The 24,216-nt window shown below is 36.9% G+C and overlaps 2 protein-coding genes across 4 annotated transcripts; both read right to left on the reverse strand.

The window, feature by feature from the left end:
• LOC109710401 lies at positions 7,175 to 23,489 on the reverse strand. 3 transcript variants are annotated; one of them, XM_020232938.1, is made up of 13 exons: positions 23,402 to 23,489; positions 21,162 to 21,594; positions 19,170 to 19,349; positions 18,794 to 18,867; positions 18,624 to 18,700; positions 18,471 to 18,542; positions 16,675 to 16,743; positions 16,264 to 16,310; positions 16,043 to 16,166; positions 15,889 to 15,957; positions 9,745 to 9,848; positions 7,955 to 8,030; positions 7,175 to 7,581 (listed from the first exon to the last, which is right to left on the reverse strand). In XM_020232938.1, exons 2-13 carry the CDS (start codon positions 21,464 to 21,466, stop codon positions 7,408 to 7,410), a joined length of 1,371 nt encoding a protein of 456 aa, XP_020088527.1. In that variant the 5' UTR covers positions 21,467 to 21,594; positions 23,402 to 23,489; the 3' UTR covers positions 7,175 to 7,407. The 3 variants fall into 3 exon arrangements, with proteins under 3 accessions (XP_020088527.1, XP_020088526.1, XP_020088528.1); XM_020232937.1 differs by lacking the exon at positions 23,402 to 23,489 and adding an exon at positions 21,809 to 22,554; XM_020232939.1 differs by lacking the exon at positions 23,402 to 23,489 and adding an exon at positions 21,809 to 22,559 and having other exon boundaries at positions 7,551 to 7,665.
• LOC109710402 lies at positions 10,572 to 11,934 on the reverse strand. Its single transcript, XM_020232940.1, has 2 exons — positions 11,293 to 11,934; positions 10,572 to 11,138 (listed from the first exon to the last, which is right to left on the reverse strand). The coding sequence occupies exons 1-2, from the start codon at positions 11,784 to 11,786 to the stop codon at positions 11,102 to 11,104; spliced, it is 531 nt and encodes a 176-aa protein (XP_020088529.1). The 5' UTR covers positions 11,787 to 11,934; the 3' UTR covers positions 10,572 to 11,101.

Here is a 24,216-nt window from a genome sequence, read left to right on the forward strand (position 1 = left end):
CCTCATTCTTCTTCTTCTTCTTCGTCGTTGTCGTCGATGATCCGATCGTCGTCACCATCGTGGTGGCCGCATGGGCCATCGTCACGGGCGCCTCCAACGGCATCGGCCGCACCTTTGCTTTCTGCCTCTTCCTTGTCCTCATTGGTCGCAACCCCGACAAGCTCCACAAGGTCGCCGTCACCGTCGCCGTCGCCGCCATCTGCTCCCGTAGCCTGAAGAGATAGAGGAAGAAGGGAAAATTGTCATTTCACAACTCTACTGTTAAAAAATTAATAGCTATTTAACAGATCTTAACCAGAGGGACATTTCTGAATACATTAAGACTTTTGCAGGGATAACTTATGAAAGTTGAGCTTTGCAGGAATATATCTGCAATTCACCATGTTTGCAGGGATGTGTATGCAATTAACCTTTTTAGATAAATCCTAATGTAGACGAATTCCAACATCTCTCATTCGTACACACTTGGTACTTATTCATATTTTCTCATCCCAAATATATTCTCATCTCGTTCTGCTCTTCATATGGAAAGTGGTTGGTGCGATCAATAACGAGAAGAATTAAAAGTGAGGAGTGTTATATTAAGCCATCATCCAACTAACATAACACTACAAAGGAACTGATATCTAGTCTTAATGTGTTTAGATCTTCCATGATACTTTGGATCCTTGGCATAAGCTATCGTTGATTTGTTGTCACAATAGATAATAACAGCATCATCTTCACGCGCTGTTATATTCAAATTTATCATAAATCTCCTTAGCCAAATAGCCTCTTGTACTGCTGTTGTACATGCAATGTACTCCGACTCCATAGTCGACAAGGAGACATATAGTTGGTTCTTACTACACCATGAAATAGTAGCTCCTCCAAGTATAAACGCATATCCCGAGATAGATTTGCATTTATCTCTGTCACGCCCCAATCCCCGCCAATTTGGTCGGGTTCGGGTCGCGTCAACAGACGCCGAACGGACAGAGCCTCCCCTGTCCGCCCAAGGCTCTAACAATACGTATAATTAAGGAATTAACAAGAAAATTGCATATATAATGCAAGGCTTACTCGAGGGCAAGCAACAACGGAAGCGAAAGCTCTAAGCTAAATATACAACACATATGATATTTGATTTCTTTTGTACCAAATTCAAGTAGATAATACTATTACAATCCATTCGACCATCATATCTTTTTACATTTAGTCATCCACTAAATACATGATTGTTTTCACTTTACATACCTAATTCAACAAAATAAAGTTGATACATGTATAACAAAAGGGAATGACTATAAAATGCATAAAGTCCCCGGTGGCCGCTACCTACGGCGCCAAACCCTTGCCTCGGTCCTCCGCCGCCCCGCTCGTGCTAGGACCTGTAGGGTTAGTGGTGTGAGAACTACAACGAAGTTCCCAGTGGGCTCGGCATCCGACCTCGCCGACTTACCCACTAGGTCTATCCAGGCATAAGTATTTCAAAGGAAGAAAAGTAACCATTACTAATGCAACTAATACTATGCCTGCAAGAAAGAGTCAGAAGATAAACAATTTCAATACAAAATGGAAATGCATGCATGCTCCAATCATGATCAAACTTTGGCTCTTACCCAATCTTGCCGGTTAACTCTGTTAACCCCAATGACTCACAACCCAAAATCCCTTAATAACGGGGGACTCGAACCTCCCTAGGGACCGTCAACTGGTGGGACTTTACCACGCCCAGTGGTGACCAACTCCGGAGCGCACCGCTCGAGGGGGAGCGACCTCCCTCAAGCCAAGACGAAAGGTGAGTATCGATCTAATCCTCAACTTGAGGACTCATAGCCACTAGTCACAATGCCAATATCACGATAGGTCTCTACCTATTTATTCTTGCCACTCTCAAGGCTTTATCTTCGACCATGTCATTATGGGTCAAACTATATTCAACGGTTCATCTCTCAATGCAATTCTTGTTTCTATGTCAATGACACCCTTGTTTTCTAATGTCCAAGTCCATTCTTACATTCACACATCTCGAGGGTCCAATCACACATGTCCGTTTTGGTTCTATCATTCTCTATGTTCAACTACGTTAGAAGCATATAAATGAAGTCAAACCAAGTTCCACATGTAGCTACCCTACTATGCATGAATGGGTATATATATATATATATGCTCAAAAATAGAGAAATAGACATAGAGGGGAATCCAACGATTCCGGCGTGCACCCCCCACCTCTATGAGTCGTGTGGGTGTAGAATATTAAGGCCCCCGCACTTTACGAAAGCCGATTCCGCGCCCTATAATCAAATAGTGCCATATTAGGCCTTTTTGTACATGAACTATACTCTAACATTTTCGAAATATTAAACGAAGTTGTCCAACGTGTTTAGGGCACCCCCAATTAGGTTTCTACGGGGTCAATTTGTCCCCGAAAAATCCTAGGGCAAAAACCCCAAATTCAAGCCCTAATCTTGCCATTTAGGGTTTTCCCATGAATCGATCCCAACCCTAAGCAAAGAATAGCATAGGATCATCTAAGAAGCATCCTAACAAGGTTTCTAGACCTTTGGTACCAACCCTAGGGCTCCAAACATCATTTCCAAGGATTCACCATGAGAGCACCTTGAGCTCTCATGGGTTCCATGGTGTTCATGGCTCAAAAGAGCTTCTAAAACCTCTAAGGAGCACAAAGCTCCAAATCTCTTAACCAAAATCCAAACCCTAGAGGAAAACCTTACAAAACTTACCTCTAGTCCAAGCTCCACCAAGATTCTTCTTGTTGGAGAGCTCCTAGAACCTCCAAAGCCTCCAAATCCTCCTCCTCTTCTCTTCTTCTTCTTCTTCTCCAAGTCCTAGAGCATGGGTTCTAGAGAGAGAAAGAGAGGAAATGGGTGAGAGGGTGGAAATGGCTGTGGAAGAGAGGGGTGAGTCATATATAGTGTTGTAACAATTGCACTTAAGCCCCTCCACTTGTTTCCACTTGAACTGCCCAGACTGGGCATTTTTCGCCTTCGGGGACCGGTCTCCCCGACCAGGGACCGGTTCCCGAACGGGGGTTTTCCAGGACTTAGCCAAATTTTCGAGTTTTTCGGCTGTTGCGCAGCGAGGGACCGGTCTGCCCGTCAGGGACCGGTCTCCCGAGGACCGGTCTCACCACCAGGGACCGGATGCCTCAGGATTTCCTGGCAGGCTACGCGCACGGGGACCGGTCTCTCCTTCAGGGACCGGTCCCCGAGAGCTCAAAATTTGGGACTTAGCCAGATTTCCAAATTTGCTCTCCGGGTCCCTTTTTGCTCCGTTTATGAACTCCAATGCACTTAGGGTCCACTTTAACTCGTTCAATTACGCGTTCCGCTCGTTTTGACGGAACTCGGCACGACTTACGAGGGACGTGGAGTGTTACAATCTCTATCTGTGGATCTATCAGCATCAGTGTATCCCATCAATTTAAGTTCTCCTCTATGATAGCATAGAGCAAGGTTCACAGTTTATCGCAGATATCTGAAAATCCTTTTAACTGCCTGCCAATGTGCCGCACCAGGATTACTCTGATATCAACTAACCATGCCAACAGCGAAACATATGTCTGGCTGAGTACACATCATTGTATACATCAAGCTGCCGAGTGCACTCATATATGGGACCTTTTCCATCTGCTTTCTCTCTTCTTCTATTTTAAGGCATTGTTCAAGGTTAAGATAATGATCCTTTTCCATTAGAGTGTCAATAGGTTTCGAATTATACATTTAGAATCGCTCTAAAATTCTTTTGATGTAAGTCTCTTGAGACAAACGTGAGAATTTTCGAGATCGATCCCTATGGATCTTGACTCCCAATACATAATCCACTTGTCCCATGTCTTTCATCTCAAAAGTAGAGAACAACCATCTCAGTGTGGTGATAATTAACTTCATCTTATTTTCGGCTAACAAGATATCGTCTACAACTTGTGAAAGTATAAGAAAACTTTTTTCTTCCCTTTTAATGTATATGCAATGGTCTTCTTCGATCATCACAAAGCCTATTGAAATAATTGCTCTGTGCAAACGTTGATACCATTGCCTAGACGATTGTTTCGGGCCGTAAATGGAACGTTTTAAACAGCACGTACACTTTGCGCTCTTGTCCTTCAGCTATAAAACCAGAAAGCTGATTCATATAAATTTTCTCGTCTAGTTCTCCATTCAGAAAAGTAGCCTTCACATCCATTTGGAACAATTCCAAATCTAAATGTGTGACGATAGCCAGAGTCAGGCGAATTGAGACAAACCTCACCACTAGGGAGAATGTCTCTTCATAGTGTACTCCCTCTTTTTAGGTGTATCCTTTTGCAACTAGTCAAGTTTATATTTGTGAATCGATCTATCCGCCTTCTGTTTAATTTTAAAAATCTATTTATTTCCAATAACTTTACGTCCAGGCGGAAGATGAACTAACTCTCACATATTGTTCTTAGCTATAGGACTCATCTCATCCTCCATAGCAACTAGCCATTGATCACAAACTGGCGAACTCATAACTTCTACATAAGAAGCTGGCTCATCAACATCCGTAGAAGCACACATGAACGATTCCTCTTCAATCTCAAATCAACAACATGGAACACCTCCACGTTTACTTCTTCGTAATGATGGACTTTGTGAGCCATGGTCAATCGGCACACTCCCACTGACTATAGGATCACTCCCACTGTTTTGGGCTATAACTTCATATGGCCTCAATGCCTCATTCTCGCCCAATAATGGGGCATTTCTATTAGGTTCTTTCACCTTGTATAGTACAAGATTCTTTTTAATCTCACCAATCTCTGAAAAATCATGCTAAAAAAAATCCACATCACGGAGCTCTGTCTCAGTCATTCCTCCATCCATATGCTTGCCATACATCACATATCGTTTCGAGCAATCAGAATATCTAATAAAAATTTATTTATTTTTCTTAAGGCCTAACTTTCCATATTTATGAGAAGTATTATGCACATATCCTGCCGATCCCCATGGGCGTAAGCCTTCCAAATTTGGTTTTATACCATGCCATAGCTCATAGGGAGTTGAAGGAACTGACTTAGAGGGCACTCGGTTAAGTATATAGGCAGCAGTCAACAGCGCATCATCCCAAAAACTAATTGGGAGGTTGGCTTGTGCCATCATTGACCTAACCATTTCCAAAAGTGTCCTATTCCTCCTCTCTGCAACACCATTTTATTACGGAGTGTCGAGAATAGTTAACTGTCTGTGTATCTCCTTTTCCTTACATAGTTCCTTGAACTGGTCTGATAAATACTCTCGTCCTCTATCAGTACGTAGAACTTTTAGAGTTTTTTATGTTTGGTTCTCAACCTCCACTAAGAAGCTTTTAAAATAATTCAAAACTTTTGAACGGTGAGACAACAGATATACAGAACTATAAAGGGAGTAGTCATCAATGAAAGTGAAGAAATAGGACGTGCCATGACGTGCTCGCATATTCATAGGTCCGCATATGTCTGAATGAATTAGCTCCAATAGATGAGTTGCTCTACGTGTGTAACGTACCAAATCTCCGAGTTATGATGCTAACTTTGATGGAATTGATCAAAGTGAGGCACGAGTACAATTTTCGACATCCCCGAGTCACTTCGGAGGCGTGGGGATGGTTAGTCGTGAGTTTCGGAGGTGTTTAGGTGTTTTCGGCGCAAACTGGGCGCGGAAACAGACTCCAGAGCATTACTCCTGTCAAAGTGCAGGTTTGGCATTGAGTACTGGCACCAGAGCAATGCGGTACCAGTACCCAAATAGTGTGTGTTGGCACAGTTCTCGAGATCCGGACTGTGCTAGGCTGTGTACCGGTACTAGTGTTGTGTACCGATACTGTGTGAAGATCAGGAATTTCGTAGCCCTCGAGTTTGGGGGGCTAGTACCGGAATGGAGACTGTGTACCGGCACTAGAAGCGCCGGGTAGTACTAGAACCCGAGTACCGGTACCCAGATTGAAAAGGGCTATTTTGTAATAGTGCAAAAATAGGAAATGTGAGGGGTTTAAACGCAATTGTGGGGCTCCTATAAATACCCTAATCCTTACACCTGTTACTCCTATGCAGAAAACACTTCGTTTTCTCCTTCACTTCTCATCCTCTCGTCCTTCTCTCTCTAGAGACCCTTCTCCACGGTGGAGTTAAAGGAGATTTGAAGCTAGAACTTAAGGATTGTGGAGAAGAAGCTCAAGAACAAGGGAAATTTTATGGTGCAAGAATCTAAGGTAGGTTTCTTGCAATTTCTTTGTTAGGGTTTAGTTATAAAGCCTAAAAGGCTTGGTTTTGAGTTTCTTGGGTTTCTAGAGCTTGTTCTATGCTAGTAAATCCTAAAAAAATTATGTTTTGGGGTATCATGTATGAACCCTAGAGTAAGATGAGGTTTTGTGAAATGAGAGATCTAACATAGGTTTGATCTCTTGCAGCCCTAATTGAAGTGTAATCCAACGCGTTGAGAAACTCGGATCAAAGCTCCGACGAGTCTACGTCGAGCTATTGGGGAAAATCCTCATTTCGGCTTCATTTGTCGTGGGTCGAGAGTAGTGGACGTCCATAAATCGCGGGAAGTGGTTTATCGCACTCCGGCATCACTACAAGGTGGGTGGTGTTATCCGAAATCTTCGAATAACCTATTATGTCTATGTCCCTTGTTGAGCATGTATGTACATGTATAGTGAACTCATACATTATAGGGTAAATGTGATATGTGGATAAGCGGACAACTTTGTATGCTTTCAATGTAGAAAATACATGAAATGATAGAGGACCATGACATAGATCCCTAAAAATGTATGAACAAGGTATTGAACCATGACAATAGAAAACAAGGTAACATGATGACTAGTGAAAATAAATAGCACCAAAAGAATAAATGCATTTAAATTTTAAATTTGAAACTAAATATCTACATTTAAATTTTAAATTTTGAATTTTGAAATTTAAAAGTTAAAATTTGAAATTTGAAATTTAAAAATTCAAATATAAAATTTCAAATTTCAAATTACAATTTGAACTTAAATTTATAATTTGAACCTAAAATCAAAATAAAAATTTACAATTTGCGGCAAAAAACAAAATCAGATTTTAAGTAGGTTTTAGCTGCTTCTAATTTTGAGTCTCAAAAATTAAAAAACTTATTCTAAAAATCAGAATCAGCTTTTTAAAAACGAAATTGCCATACGCTTGTTGAGTTAAAAATTACTTTTGCGCTCAAAATTACTTTTCAAAAGTTAAGGCGAAACACCCACATAGTTTCTTATCTTCTGCAGTGGTTGTATTGGGTACTAACGAGGAAAGAGAATATAAATCTCAAGCGGTCCTTTGCTATTGGGCCAAAACCTTTTTACATTGAACATGTGAATGAAGTCATGAGATAAAAAGGATGTTTTGGTCGCCCGAAGAGTCTGGATCTTTCTGAGTCATTTTGAAGTGTCAGTATCCAAGTTATTACCATCTTTTTCCCCAGCCTGCCAACACTGATTCACAGTAAACCTCAGACTATCACCTTCTTCCATTTCCCATTGCTTCTTCAGCTCGTTAATGGTTTTTGAAGCAGCTGCAGCAACAGCAGGGTTGCTATCTTGAGCTAATCGCTGAAAAGAACAGCAACAAAAACATCAATTGGATCTTGCGCGGTCAAAAATGGCATTTTAATAGCTTGTGAGAAAAGCTGACACCTGCACCAAATTATAATGTATTAGAAGAGATAAAGCCCTGTCAAATATTGAATTCCAGAAGGGAATGTCAGTAGCATTAAGTGCCCGTCTCACCCTCCTGGTTGATGATGGGACCTACTCTCTGTTTCTTTTCTTTTTTTTTTTTATAATACATACATATGAAACTTGTGTTATTCTTTCAGAGGAGTCTTTATTATCTGGTAAGTTGTGCTCTTTGATTGTGAAGGCTTGGATGACGGTAATGATGATTATTAACATTTCAGGATAGAAATGAAGCTCTTTCTCTTACCTGCAAGGCACCCATACCAGCATTCCCAAGAATCCATATCGACGGAGCCACTGCTAGCGCATTTGCTAAAGCTTTCCTGAAAAATGGCAAAAAAAAAGAAAAAAGAAAAAAGAAAAGTTAAAACCCGTGCATGTTCTTGCCAAGAAGAGCTCAAAGAACTAACGTCCCCGAAACAGGTAACATTTTCCGAAACATTTTCCCTCAGCAAATATCAGAACTACTATGGAAAAAAAAAATTTCAGATGTTCCAAGTTAATAACACCACTGTCACCATCTAGATTGTCATTTGGATTGTTGACCCCAAAGAGCAGCAAAAAAAAGAAGGAAATGATGAACCATACAAGTGTTAGTTAGCCACCTTTGGACACATGCTTTTCATCCGTAAGAAATGTGGTTGAAACATGCAGAAGTATGTAATAAAATACTTCTAAATAAAAGAACAAAAGAGCGATAGATTGAGAAGTAAAGAGTTTGCGAAAAAGGCTTGCCGTGCCTGGAAGAAAATTCCTTCTATTCTCAGCAAGAACTCACAGCACTTCTCACGCTATCCCCTTCTTTCATTTATGATGACAAGGTCCGATCAGATAAGGCTCTATTTCAAATAAGAATAGAGGTAAATTTTGCTGATCCTATTTTATTCAATTCTTTTTATTATCATAACCTGTAAAAGAGATGAACTTATCTTTTTAATCAGGGTGGTATATCTATCTCAACCACCTCCTAACCAAGGTTTTAAGTGCCTGTTGGCACATGCCATATCCACCGTGCCGTACCGTGCCGATAAGATACCGGCATGATACAGACCCCGTGCCGATGGCATACCTCAAAACCCTCTATTCTTTAAATTAGTAAGTAATTTTCCCAATAAAGTTCAAAAGATGTGATAAAAAGACATAATAAATAGTTAGAATATTTTGTTGTTAAAGAAAATAAATATTTCATGCTATTATGTGTCGGCACATAAGAATTTTTTTGACCGGCACGCATCGGCACGGCTCGGCACACACCGTGCCGTACCGTGCCAGAAAGTTTCCGGCACGACCCCGTGCCACGGCAGTACGGCACTTAAATCCTTGCTCCTAACCCTCTAGTAAATAGGATTTTGATTGTATTCAAATCTTTTCTACCCTACTAATGTGGATAAAAAATCTACTGACAATTATAAAAGATATAAGAATCCAGAAAAAGCTTCAAATTAGTTTGGCTAAACTTATTCTTAGCTCAACTCTTAAACTAATAGCAACCTATAGACACAAATAAACCCAATTTTTAAAAAACAAGTTAATGACTCAATTTGACTCGGGGCACAGCTCATTTTGACTCAAACAGAGATCATCCAAGATCTGTCAGCATAAAGAATCACCTGTCTAGCCACCAGCTAATTAGCTATGATCAACAAGAATGGAATAGATAAATCAGAACTGCAACTAGTTTGTGTCCAGAAGCATCCCACCATTTGTATATGTGGATCTTTGATACTATATGTTTCATAAGCATGGTAACCTACTGATGTTATTTAGTCTTGTCAGCGTGCACTGCTGCTTTTTGTTTGTTGTTCAGAAGGCACTGTGAAGTGTGAAGAGAAAGGAACTATCTGTTGTATCCTACTACAGAATGCATCAACTTATTTAAGCATACAATTTAAAGTTAACTTTTCTAACTAACATTGTTCATGATTGCAATAAGCTCAAGGAAGCGAATTAGGTGGTGCTGAACTGACAACTGAACTTGTAAATCTCAGAACATCGAACATACAACAAAAGGACAATTCTAGTGATTATGTAGAATACCTGGTGTTAACATCAGGAGAGTTCGAACATTCAACCAATAATGAGGCACTAGTTTTACCGTCCATTGCATCAAGGTCGATAAGAGTTGCCACTAGCAATTCGAGCTGTCCATAGGAAAAATAAAATAAAATATTGAGCAAAAATGGCCAACAATAAGAAATAAAAAAGAGCATACTGCCTATTGATCCCTCCAATCTCTGAATATTGCATATAGTTTCTGAAAGCTAGTTACGTGCAAATCATTCTTAGTTGTGCATTAGTTCTTTGGGTTAAGTTAATTTTCTGGTGATGTTCACTTTCGAATAATAAACATACAGAATAACCACGGTACTGTTGAGACAATCTAAAATTGCATTCATATCTGAAAGAGCAGGCGCTTAGGAATTTCGAATTGTAAAGTGAATGTGTTTGCTTATATCCTGAGTCGATAAAGAATCTACTTAATTACATTCTACTCATGGGCCACAATTGATTAGGCCAATTGTACCCACTATCATCCATTCATCCTATCTATGCTCAGGAAAGCATATGCACAAGAAATTGTATTTCATTCATATCTTAATTAACTAGTAGGGTGCATCAAGGTCAAAAAGCAAAAGGATGTGGCTCGCCATTTGAGACAGAAATCTTCATTAACATATCTTACTTCAAAAAAAAAGTCATAAACCTGATGAATGGATGAATCAAACATATTGATCCTCCTGTAGCTACGGATGTACCGATCAATATCATCATGCAGGATATCACTGAATCAAATCCTACACTCGAGGGCGATAAGAGTGCGGAAGAGCAATATGATAAGACCGTCGGAGCATGATAAGCTGTTAAAAAAAAAATAAGCCGACGATGAAGTAACGACCTACGAGATATAAAATTGTCAACTGTGGGCCGACAGTAAAAAACCAAATTTAATGTGGCCATCGAATTGGAATGTCAAATTGGAACTGAATGATCATCAGCCACCAAAGTAAAAGCCCAATTTGAACTAGCAACAGGTGTACAAAGAAATCATGCATGAATCTGGTTTTCGGGCGAGCGGGAAAAAAAAAAAAAAGTTTATCGGCAAAAGGTGTCCAAAATAATAACCGTAAATCCAGTTGCGGGCGGTTCAAGTTCAAGTAAAGACCCAACTCTAGAAGAAACAATCCGTTTGTGTGCCCAAAGAAATTACCTGTAAATCTGGTTGTGGGTCATCAAAGACTTGAGATAATAACTAATAACAGGCATTCAAAAAATTCACCAATAAATCCAAATAGGGGCTATTGAAAGAGAATCAGTAATAGGTGCCCGAATAAAATAACTCATAAATCTGCTGTATTGCTTGTGAGTAGCTCATCGAGCCTTGTGGGCTGCTTCATCAATCGGCTAAGATCAATAACTGAGACAGTTGGGATCTGAAGAACAGGAAGAAGAAAGGTCACCATCCCCATTGCCTCTAGTCATGATCGAAGCACATCAATGGTGGTAAAAGAAGAAGGCTTAAACAATTAAAGTAAAACAAGGGCAGGAAGTGCAGGTACGGCAAAGCTCAATCAAAAAGCAAAATACCCATGGATAAAGAGATTGGGTCTGAAGAATGGAGGGCCAAGAGCTTGCCTATCCTCTTCCTCCGACGATGTTGACCTAAGAGCCAATGAGCATGAACGAGGTTGGAGCTTCAGTTGTGGGTGCTCTACAGCAAAGCAGTTTGGATCTAAAATTTGGCGTAACACAAGACAATGGTAGTGCTGCATGCACATATAGCAGTAGGCTAAAGAGTCCTTGCCTGTGGTAGCAGTACATGCTATGGAATCAAGCGTCGCACACACTAACGGGAAGGTGGTGAGGTTCAGATCTAGAACTGAGCAATGAGTATAGAGTGATGTGTGGCATGCATGGAAACGACATGCACGGAGGTGGTAGAAAGACAAAGCAGATGTGAAGGACATGGGAGAAGGTGGAGGTGGTAGGGCTATGCGCATGTCGGTAGCCATGGCAATACAACCAAAGAAGCAGAGCTTTGCAGCAAACAGAAGGCAACAATGCATTGAGCGGACGTACATAGAAAGGTTGTGTGATAGTGAGCGCAAAGTAAATGGTGGAGTGAAAGCGGAGATGTGGTGAATGTAGAGGCCGAAGAAGGTGATGCATGTGGCACATGCAAAAGTCAGTGGTGTGAAACAACAGTTTCTCTTTTTCCCCCATCTTATTCTATTTTATTTCCTTTCTTTGTTTCGTTCTCTCTTTTTCTTACTTCCTGTTTCAGCTTTTCTTTATCTTATCACACGCACGTGCGCTCGCATAGAGAGAGAAAGACGGGGAGAGAGAGAGAGAGAGAGAGAGTAATTGCCCAGGGTCAATTTTCTTTTCTTACTTCGTAGAAATTATCCTGCATTTAGGTTTACACCTCCAATATACAACATTAGTTTAGGTAATTTAAGAAAAGGTTCAACTATATCCTTAGGCTATGTTTGGTTGGGGGGTTAAGGGTGGAATAAACTCTTTATTCCACCCTTATCCCCCAAACACAAAAAAAGTTTGGTGGGAACACTAATTCCCACCTGAACGGGCTATTCTAGAATAGCCCGTTAAGGGGTAGGAACTAGTGTTCCCACCCTAAGGTGGTGTTAGTTATATGCCCAAAAGCTAATCTGGTGACACTAGCTTAAGGGTATTTATGTATTAATTATTTATAATTCATAATATAAAGGCAGATATTCTATTCATATCTATTGTATAGCAATACAATATTGACGTGAATCGTCCATAGGGTTTTTGTTTGAAAAGACATATTCCTAAGAGTTAGGAATTTGAGATACATATTTTTCTATACGAGACTCTTTAAATGCTCCTAGCCAAAGAAATATTATAGGGACGATGATATTCCGGATAGGCCGGTGTATGCTATATTTCTAATGAGGTGACGAATCTCAAGTCACTAGTGTAGGGATGCTAGAACAAGCATGCAAGTGCTTGTTAGAGAACAAGTACACTCAGCGTGACTATTTAGTTGAACAGTCACATGGTTCTATACTCGCCAGTGACAAGTTCATTGCTACAGTTGTGTGAAGTACTCCTCGAACCTGAGGCATCATAGTTGCTTCACGTATAGGTTGCTACCGTTTGACAGTACTAATACTTACTCTAGACACGAGTCTATGATCGGTATTGATTGGCTGTAGTGATTTATGCGGGGAGGCATCTGAATGCGCAATAAGGAATCCAACATTCTCAATGACGAGGGAGAATGTCCTATGCAGTCTATCGAACTTGACTCGAAAAACCCCTAGCTAGGGTACATGGTATATGGAAAGAGTTTCCAACTGTGTTGCCATATTGAGTTGATTGCAGATAGTCTAGTCATATGATCGAATGATAAGGTTTGGCGAGTAACCATGACCTTAGTTCGATTGGGACGTTGTATGTTGGAAGGAATTAATCACATGGTAATTGTAAGCGGAAAGGTTCATTCTTCATCACCATTCTGGATTGCCGTGATATACTGCTAGGTGTCACTCACGGACGGTGAAAGAATATGAATGATTCGAATTGAATTGTTCTTATTTATCGATTAGAAAAGTTCTAATTAAATATCAAAGAGTTTGATATTGAGCTCCACTGCCGAATGGTAATGAACCTATACGGTTACACACATTAGGAATTGTGTGCACCTGAATTGTTTGGATGAGAGTTGTTCACTAAAGAGTTTAGTGTAAGCGATAAAAATAAAAAGAAGCTGCTTAATTAAATTTGATTTAATTATTCAATTCGGTTATGACTGATAGTCCTAATTAGATTAGGATCTCAGAATCAGTTTGAGAATTATGCGCAAGATTTAAATTTATCTCTAATTAGATTAGTGGATAATATTTAATCATAAAAGATATTTAAATGAGATTTAAATATTTATTAAGTAATCTTATTGGATAAGAATAAAATTAGATAAGATCTAATAGATATGGAGAGATTAATTTTTATCTCTAATTGGATTAGAGAATAATTAAATATTCATAATATCTTATGAGATAAGATTTTTGCTAGATTTGATCTAATTGGATAAGTATGAATATTTAATTTTATTGAAGAGAGAGAAAATCTTATTAGATAAGATTTTATGAAATTCTATATATATACATATATAGATTTATATGTATACAAGTATGAATGTGCATAAAAAAAATTAAAAAAAAAAGGAAAAAGAGGAACCGTACAGCACATAGTGCCATACAGATTGGAGGTTTGATAATTAAGGTGCCTTGTACCTTAATTAATTAGATGCATATTGTCTTTTGATCTATATGCTTATAGAGATCAATCTCTCTTCGATTTCTCTCCCGCACGCGTGTTTTGCTCTGATCAACTTTTGTACTCTTTATCGACTAGTGGATCATGAAGGGATTGCTAGCACTGTCCAGATGGTCCGTGACTCATCCGGTTCGTGAGACGAAGATCGATCGGGTCACCGATTCCGTGTGGATACGCGTAGAGGCCGGGCATGTGCGCTGCTAATCAGAACCTCTGTTCGTCATATTCAATTTCAACCGTACAGTAGATCAAGAGACCTTAACTGGTCCACGGTAAGATCTCTAAACATAAAGAGTTTTCGTTTAAATTAAATTTTTGCATAGTAACATGAAAATGATCCGCCGGCAATAGTTTGATTTATTGGTTTTTGATTTTCATATGTGATATGTATTTGGGTTCCGAAAAAAATTTAAAAGTGCAAAATTATTTTCCGCTGCATTTTTTTTTGTGTCGGTTAATTTCTAATAGATGGATAACCCATCTTGTTCCACCCGTGAAGAGAGAAAGAGAGAAAAAAAATTTATTTATTATAAAATTTAAATTTCGTAAGTTCAAAAATTAAAATTTATAATTTTTAAAATTACAAAATAAAATTTTAAATTTTAAATTGTTTAATTTTAAATTTTAAAATTTGATATTTTAAATTATTTTATATTTAGAATTTGATATTTTGTATTTTTAAATTAAAATTTCATCTTAAATTTAAACTTTAAAATTTAAAATTTTAATTTTTTAAATTGTAAATTTGAGATTTTAAAATTTTAAATTTTAAAAGTTTATATTTTAAATTCTAAAATATAGATATAAAATATAAAAATTCAAATCCTAATATAATGAAAGGGATAATATTATTATTTTTTATTTATAACTACCCACTTTAATTCTTATTCCATCTTACCTAACCAAACGCTATTTTTTTTATTCCAAGGAATAACCCAATTTTCGTCCAAACGCAAAATTGATCTAATCCCCACTTATACCTCAATTTATACCTATCCCTAAAATAGCCACTTTTTGCTTATCCCCGAACCAAACGATACCTTAGGAAATATAGGCTTACACCTCCCATGTGCCACATTAGTTAGGTAACTTAAGAAAAGGTTCGACTATATACCTAGGAACAAATGATAGATTTGAGAGGAAATTTGAAATAAGGCTCAACTCCAACTCTATCCATTGGAACAAATGATGGATTTCGTAGGCAATGTGAGATAAAACCGACTCTAACCATTGGAACAAATAACGAATTTGGTAGGTGATTTGAGGAAAGCATTAACTCTTAACCATTGAAATAAATGAAAGATTTGGCAAGTAATTTGAGATAAGCACAACTCTTCATGAGGATATGCAGTGACTCCTAGAATTTTTGGGTAGACCTTTTAAAAGTGGAATTGAAGAGAAGCTAGTAATTTCCTTAACATAAGTCTTCTAAAAATACATCTGGATGAGGATAAAATTTCACAAGATAAATTCCCGGCTCTACACAAAAGCGCCTTCATCATCTAAAAAGATAAAAAGCACCAGTTTGACTCAAACAGCATAAAATTGAAAGGGGTGAGAATAGACATTGGACAGAACACAAAAGTTATCAAATATTAAAAATGAAAGAGAAAGAGAAAAGAATATATCTTCTCCAATCTAGATATTTGAAGTTTCTAAATGCTTCACAGATAATCATTTGGGTGAGGATTAAAGTCACACTAGATGGTATATAACTTATTTTAATATAAGGGAAGAGACAGGAGGGATAACGGGAGAGCAGAATATTTGGAATGGGGCAATGGGATTTAAAAAGAAAAGAAAAACCTTTTGCACAATATTAAAAACGTTAAAATTTGTCAAATGAACCATAAAAATTACCTCCTCGGGATCGGTATAGTCAATACCATCAGCCTCAGACAAGGCAGCAGCCATACTCCAATAGGCGTCCTACGTAAGAATCAAGGTGGATTACTAGGGGCATAGCTTCTAATAAGTCAAAACAAACAAAATATAGATTAAGTGAGAAAAAGACCTCTATGGCAGTGATTCGATCAGTTAAAACTTCTCGAGCAAACAGATCAAGAGCCTTCCCATTTTTCTCAAGGGTGATGAATCCCAACGAGCGGTTAATGGAAAGGGAACCGTCCTTTGGTGGTCTACAAATCGATGTCATATATTAAAACAACAGACAACATTGACAACCTTACGAGAAAAAGTTATTGACAGCCGTCAGGATTTTAAATGGAAGCTTACTGCTGATACAATTTGCTTGCCATCATATCATGGATATTTTTAACAAACTGCAAGACAGCCAAGAAAAAGATGAGCACGCATGTCTCCTAAACATATTTCCATAAGACTTTGTACCTATGAGAAGAATAAACAGGAGCCTTTTGTACTAATCAGAACATACTTCAAAACCAAAGTATGTTAAAAATTATGAACGCAGTTTTCGGTTTATAAATCACAGAACATCAAGAAGAATAATTAAAAAAGAAACAATCTATATTTTTTAATCGCAATAGAATGGCCACAAGAATGTTTCGGCAAAATTAGAGCAATAACACTATAAACTTTTCCCATTTGTTGGAAACTACTGATTCGAAAGTACAAAGGAGAAACTAAGTAATTTCTCACGGGTATATTAAAAATTAGAACAAAAACCTTCAAAGCCATGAAAGCATCTTCCATGGCACGACGTCTAGCACAAAAGTCAGCTCTTCGCAAATCCGCCTGAAACCGAACAAAAAGTAAGCAAACAAAACAAAGGACCAAATAAGTTGTATTAGTAGAAAAATTGCGATGATTTAATAGTAGGAGCTATAAGGAGGCTTTCTATCTAATACTTTTTGTTATATATTCATATAATAATTTTACCTTTATAGCTCTAACACCCTACTCTCTAGTTAAGCTAGAACAATATTAATACAACTGAAGCCTTCATTCTGTAGACATATTTTCAATGATTAGGCATTCGAATAGGCAATCTACACCATTAAAATTGTCTAAAGCATTCAAAGTCGCTAGGAACCAAATATATATTTCCAAATTATTTTCTAGTATATTGCGTAGCCACAAAGGAGTAATAATTGAACAAGCTTATAAAAAGTAGATGATTGGATATTTCAATCCAAGATCATGGTAATTGATTTTGAGCCAAGTAGTTAAAAGAATTCTCTAACGATGATATCAAAATCACGAAATTTGTTTCTAGAGACGTCAGGTACTCAATCATGCTTAAAAGTGCTTATCGTCAATTCCAATGTCCTACCGTCAAAAATAAGTCTACAACACAAATGTTGTGTATAATAGAACTTTGCTTCTAAAAGCATTTGTTCTCTTGATGCTACTACTTTTCGGGACTAGGATCTACATTGAGATCTATAGGCCCACGATTTGAGATAGGTTCTATCTTGATACACATCTAGATTGCCTCTCAATCTGGCTCCAGATGTGCACGAGGCTTCTAAAATAATGCGCAAAATTACTAAAACCCTAATAATACAGGATTTGCAGGAAATTTGACTTTCATAGGCCATATTTTGGCATTTCCATAATACTTCTATCAGTTACCAGCAAACATGAGTCATCATTCCTATACTAAGAAAATATTTATTAAACCGTCTATAACAAACCAACACATATAAAAGTACTATCCTAGGCTTGGCAACATCATAGCAGAGAAGCAAGGATTTAAGTGCCGTGGCACGGGGTCGTGCCGGAAACTTGCCGGCACAGTACGGCACGGTGCGTGCCGAGCCGTGCCGATGCGTGCCAGTCAAAAAAATTCTTGTGTGCTGACACATAATAGCATGAAATATTTATTTTCTTTAGCAACAAAATATTCTAACTATTTATTATATCTTTTTATCACATTTTTTGAAATTTATTGAGAAAATTATTTACTAATTTAAATAATAGAGGGTTTTGAGCTGTGCCATCGGCAAGGGGTTTGTATCGTGCCGGTATATTGTTGGCACGGTACGGCACGGTGGATACGGCCCGTGCCAACGGGCACTTAAAACCTTGCAAAGAAGATTCAAGATATTAAGGGGGACAGCCTCATTGTACATTCATTAATTTAAGCTTAACCTATTAAAGATCTTTATCTAACTACTCCGAAAGTTATAGAAGACATTCTACAAATATTCTAAAAATAGTCTGCTGCATAATCTCATCTAAGATACATCAAAATTGTTTCATTATATCACTACATAAAACTTCATGGCAAAATTCATGAAAGCCAAGAAGCTTACATTTCATTTTGCAGACACACATCATGAATGTTTTAATCTTTTCATATGAACTACTCGACTCACTTGAATCAACAATCAACTATTAGTGCATTATTACCAGCAAATGATGCTTATTATTGAGAAGAACAACAAAACATAAACCATTCAAAGAGTCGCAACAGTTGAAATATGGAGACAGAAAAATTATAAACATTGAAGCAGTACTTCTAAAGCCCCATCACTCCAGTGCTGGTCTGCTGCTCTCTTCAAGTCTGAATGAGCTTTTTCCTTTAATATCTGCAACCAATATATTTGATGGCACAGGCAATTTTAAGTAATCGAAAGACAAATATACTGACATTAAGTAAAAGTACATACAGTAGCTATATGGTTTAAATGTGCAGCTTTTCTCTTGACACCATGGTCAATCTTCTGAGTGTCCTTTCGCGCCCGAGCTTCCACAAATCATCAACATTCAAATGAGCTTAAATGAGAATACAATTTAAACTATACAAGTTCTTTTAGCGCAGTTGGATATGGTGTCGTACCATCAAGCTTCAGAAATCCCATCCCTAGAACAGCAACATCCTGGCGTGCGCGATCATTCAGCCTTGTTATGCCACTGTGAATGATTATCAAAATTGAAAAAGGGCAGCGTAAATCAAGATGGAAAGGAGTGACTGTTTCACAGCAGTTGCATATAGTCATGTGAAAGTACAATAAGAATAACTATGAGTTCCGGTTACAAACAATAGATAGAGATGTATTGCCTGAACTTATTTTGTCTTAAATTAATTGCCGATCTGAATCTTACAAGAACCAGAACACTATCATAGGAAGTACTTGAACATCCTTGCTCAGTGGATGTGAAACTAATTCAGGCAAAAAAAAAAAAAAGCGACTACATTGTGCTTGTAAATATACCGTGAGAGCAACAAGATGTCATTTTGAGCTCTTTCGTTTACAAACTTTGCATCATTATAAACAAATTTAAAAGCTTCAGCCAAGCCTTGACTCATGTAGGTTGATTTGCTATCAGCTGTAGCTTTATGATCACACAGTTGAGAACTACTCCCACCAGAATGCTTGTCCATCAGCTGACTACTGCAAAAAGGAAAAATAGTTTTACAACAAGATAGTGCCAAAATATTGCCATGCGGATATGAACCATACACGCAAAGTGATATATCAAACATTTACACGACTTCACTAGATAGACAAAGAAATTTACGTTTTATGTGTCTTAGCAAAATACACATTATCAGAATTGGATAGCAATTAGCACGCATTATCAGTGTTATATTATATCCATCCAGAAATATGATGTCTCAAAACTTAGCTAACAGTAACTTCTTTCATAGGTTTCTCTCAAATTATCAATTAGGAAGCTGCTGAAGAAAATACATTTGCAAAGATAGTCTCGATACAAAAGCATCGTTCTCTTGTGATAGATATTTTATCTTTTTTGCTCTTTACTTATGGGATAATAAAAATTACAAATTAAATTATTCTCACTGACAGGAACTGACATAAATTTTCAAGCAAATATTTAGTCACAAAAAATAGCACTGACTATTATGATTAGAGTTTTTAGTACATTTTGCAACATGTAAATTCAAGAGCTAAGTCATAAAAATGTAGTCCTTATGTGCCAAGCGCAACAATAAGTTTGCCCAATTACAGAGACTCAAAACGACCAAAATTTGACATTTCAAGAGAGAATGCCAAAGTTATGAGGTATGGTTGGACACATATTGATTCCCAGGTTAGTGTGTGACAGCAGACCTATGGTCTCATATAACCTGCAACATAGTATGCCATGTTCTGGCATCCCTTTCAATCAAGTTTATTAGGTTAATCTAACAGAAATTCCATTAATCTGCCCTATTATAATAGTCACTTGACAAAACTTTCTACCGACAATTTTGAATCCTACAAAAGTATTTAAAATAAAATGTTTCTCATGAAGTTTTAATGAGATATCCCTCTGTTAATACTTATTATGTGATTGTTGAATAACTATGATGAATAGATACTTCATTCAGTTGTCATGTCCGTATCTGATACATATCAAATACCGATAACCAGTTGCTTGATACATGTCAGATACTTCAATGAATTATCTGACGTGTTGAAAAGACGTGAGAGAGTGCTTGGGGTATATATATTGGAGTTCTTTTTAATATGTTTCGGGATGGAATCATTGTTAAGCGACCTGGATGCAAAAGCTTGTCATAAAGTCATCTCACTTTGTTTTGAACGATACCTGTATCAAGAATTCAAGGATGAAATGAAAAAAATTGAAAAAACACTCAAGATTAACATTGGTCTAATAAATTTTCTCTTGATAAATCAAAGCTTGACTATACTTTCACATAAATTAGGGAGTTCATTGCTTTGTGTTATCTAATTATCTAAATCTTTTAAATTCTTTTTAGGTTTTGATATAAATAGTGTCATATATTATAATGATGTATCTATTAAAAATAGCTTTTTGTTATCATATACCCCCGCATATCATATGCTAAGATTTCTAGAATTTGTCATATCAACATACACATATCCTGTTGTACTCATATCCCATATCAATATTTGTTCCACGTAGTTGAATAATTCAATAGATAGTTTAGGCTCTCCATGCGTATATAACAAATAAGCATGACCAAGAAAACAACCTTCAAAATTTGTGCATGTGCTATATAACAACTTAAATAAGATAAATTTGATCCCTCCAATTTAAGCTTCGAAATATAATTTGCAATTATAATATGTTACTAAACAAAGCTAGAGAACTCGTATATTTCCAGTCTCAAAACCTGTAGGATTTAAAATTGATGTACAAACTTAATAGTTATTATTTATCATGCAAGTTATATAGTAAATTACAAAATTGATACAAGATCAAGTTCACGGTACCTGTAAGGATCGATGCATTTGTCAGAACTCCTCATCCCTTCTCTGGCTTCACTACTATGACATGCAAGAACATAACCTCTAGAAAATTTGTGCGAGTAAGGCATCCCGCTAAGACGCCGCAAACTTCCATTAGAAAGGCAAAGCCTTAGTTTGAAAATATGACCGTTACTTAATTTCTTGAGCTCCACATTTTGGCATGTACAAGTTGATCCAATTGGTGAACATGAAAGGCAACTATCCTCACTCTGTCTGCTTTTTGTTATAGGCATGGTGCCACTAGAAATTTTACAAGCCATAGCTCGCATCAATTGAACGTGAGAATCCTATCCGTATTTGTTTAACTCCCAAATGAACTGGTAGAGAGCATCCTCCTAGAGATATTTCCAATGAAAATACGGTTGACCTTTTTCAAACTCAGCAAGCCATTCTTAATCTGAAAGTAGATAATGACCATGTCAATGGACATTGTGCTACAAGTATCTTCTTCAATGAACAAACTAACAGAGACAATACCATAATAAGTATACAATGCAAAAGCTCGAAATAAGCTGTAACTTCAGTTATCCTTTTCAAGAGAATCTAGATCCGGAGAGGAAGAAAACAGAGGAAGAATAGAAAGGAATGGAATTTTGACTGCATACAGCTACCTGTTAAATTTTTCCAGCTCACTTGATCAAGCTAACTCATAATTGTATATTCAGCCTATACCCACCCATTTTGACATTGACTCATGCCAACCTGTACTAAAAAATCGCATATTTTTTGCACGATTTGAAAAAAAAAAAAGAAAAAGAAAAAAGAAAAAGTAACCCACAATAACTTCAAATTAAAATCAGCGAGATTTGAGGGGGGCAAATAGTTCATTTTGGTTGTTGTGTTTGTATCAGATATGTATCGGATACCAATACTTGCCTAACAAGTTAAGTGCATCTCGGATTTAACAAAATAATAGAAAAATACTGAGATATTAGAGGGGTACTCGAAGGATAAGCAAGGGATACATGAGGGATACAAGGGTACAGATTTTCAGGTCTAATTTGAAAGAATTATTCTTAGGTGGCCTGGTTCCAAAAACATGTCATATCAGTTATCTAACTTAATGCATTTGGATGACACTTGCATCATAAAGTCATGGTTGATAAAACTGAAGGGGGCGTTTGAATCGCGTTATATAAGATTCCTAGGAATTGAGAGATTAAGGGGAATCTCGTCGGCAGGAATGAGATTACTGGGAATTGTATAATTCCCGCATTTGGTTCACACGGTTATCTCATCAAATATTACTAGGAATGTGAAATTACTGTGTTTCGTGTGAAAAGTAAAATTCTAGTAATGTAGATAGTAATATATATGTTTTTTACTCACATATTTATCTTTTGAATCTAAATAAAAAATTAATAAATAAATCAAAAAATGTAAAACATTGTAATTTTGAAACAACAAAAGAAATATGGGACATTCAAGGCAAAAAAAAAAAAAAAAAAAAAGGTTAACACGTAAAAATGTATACAAGATTTTCTATATAAATAACTATTGACACAATTCATATTTTACAATCCTCCACTCACTGAGAGTAGATCACAAAGCTCATAAAAGGTAACACGCTAAATCTCTGTCTAAAGCTATTCTTCTGATATTTATTTATATGCATTATGAAATGTCTTTGTAATGCTCGTCTTCCTCCCCAGCTATGTTCAGTGCAGTGTTTAAAATAATGAGTGCTACCAGTAGTTGTAAAGCCGGATCCATCTTGAACACCATTTAAGACAAAGGAAATAAAAGCAACAATTTCAGCAAAATAAACAAAGATATGCATACGATACTAAATTCTAAGTACAAGAACAGTACAGAGATGTTAATTACACTCACCCAAACAAGGAAAAATTTATAAACGAATCAAGATACATTTAATTAAACTAGCTGAGATACAATTGAACAATTGGCAATACATTAAGCAAATCAATTATTCAAGTAACAGTGATCGTACGGTCAATTGAGAACCGCATGTGCGACTAACTAAACCTGCAATAATCGAGAGCACTAATTTTAAAATTAAAAAACAAATAAATAAAAGAGGCCGCACGGCCTCGTCCATGGCCGTGTGTGGCCGCGTGGTTCTGGCGGCGCGACCATGGAAGAAGTACAGAGCGAGAGAACGGGAACGGGATAGAGAAAAGACAGAGCAAGGGAAAGAGCAAGGGAAAGAGCATAACGGAGAAAAGGTGCGAGAGAAGAATTACCTGATGGAGGATGAAGGACGACAGAGAGAAGGATAAAAACCAGAGAAAACAATATATATATATATATATATATATATATATATATATATATATATATATATATATATATTCTTCTACTTTTTCTTTCTTTAATAAATGGAAGGATCGGGGGGAACACCGGTCATCTATTCATCTATTCATCTATTCTTACTTACATTACTCTACTAAGTACAGTAATAAAGGATGGTGTGGTTGGGGGGACGGTGTCATCTGCTCCTCTCTTCTTACTTACCGCATCAAAGCAGGGTTGGGGACCTCAGAGTGACACGCGTCTCCCCAACCCTCCACTTCTATTATAATAAAAAATATAAAATAAAATAAAAATAAAATATTTACTTCTATATATATAATAATAAATTATAAATAATTAATTTTATTAGTAATACATGTAATAATATCTAATCCAATAAGCGCGATCTAAATCACGTGAAATGTCGATATATTTCTGCAACAAAACTTTAGAAATATTACATTTATATATATTTAGTTAATTATATAGGCTAGAACTACTATACTCTAAGTTTTCGATCGTTGTATGAAAAGATGTGAGGTTGGGATGGTTGATAGTGGTCCTAGATCTAGGGTTGAGTGGGTAGTTGCTTGAATAGTATAATCTAACGGGTGAAAATGGTCAAAGAGATAACTCTAACAACTAAAAATTTATGACTACAAAAAAATTTATACTCACAAGAGTATAGTAGCCGGACTCAATTATATATATAACTAATTAATTTTATTAAATAATTTATTTCTATTATTTTATTCCTCTTTTATTT

Source organism: Ananas comosus, linkage group 5 (assembly GCF_001540865.1).
Source record: "Ananas comosus cultivar F153 linkage group 5, ASM154086v1, whole genome shotgun sequence".
Classification (NCBI taxonomy): Eukaryota; Viridiplantae; Streptophyta; class Magnoliopsida; order Poales; family Bromeliaceae; genus Ananas; species Ananas comosus.

Bases quoted from the DNA above. Each gene is read 5' to 3' on its own strand.
- LOC109710401 (XM_020232938.1), bottom strand. From the start codon at position 21,466: ATGCGAGCTATGGCTTGTAAAATTTCTAGTGGCACCATGCCTATAACA. The intron at 15,958-16,042 runs GTCTTTTTCTCA...ATTCTTACGTAG, and splicing joins ATCGAATCACTGCCATAGAG to GACGCCTATTGGAGTATGGC. The intron at 8,031-9,744 runs GTATTCTACATA...GCCATTTTTCAG, and splicing joins TCTCCTGATGTTAACACCAG to GAAAGCTTTAGCAAATGCGC.
- LOC109710402 (XM_020232940.1), bottom strand. From the start codon at position 11,786: ATGTACGTCCGCTCAATGCATTGTTGCCTTCTGTTTGCTGCAAAGCTC. The intron at 11,139-11,292 runs GTATTTTGCTTT...CCTGTTCTTCAG, and splicing joins CCCAATCTCTTTATCCATGG to ATCCCAACTGTCTCAGTTAT.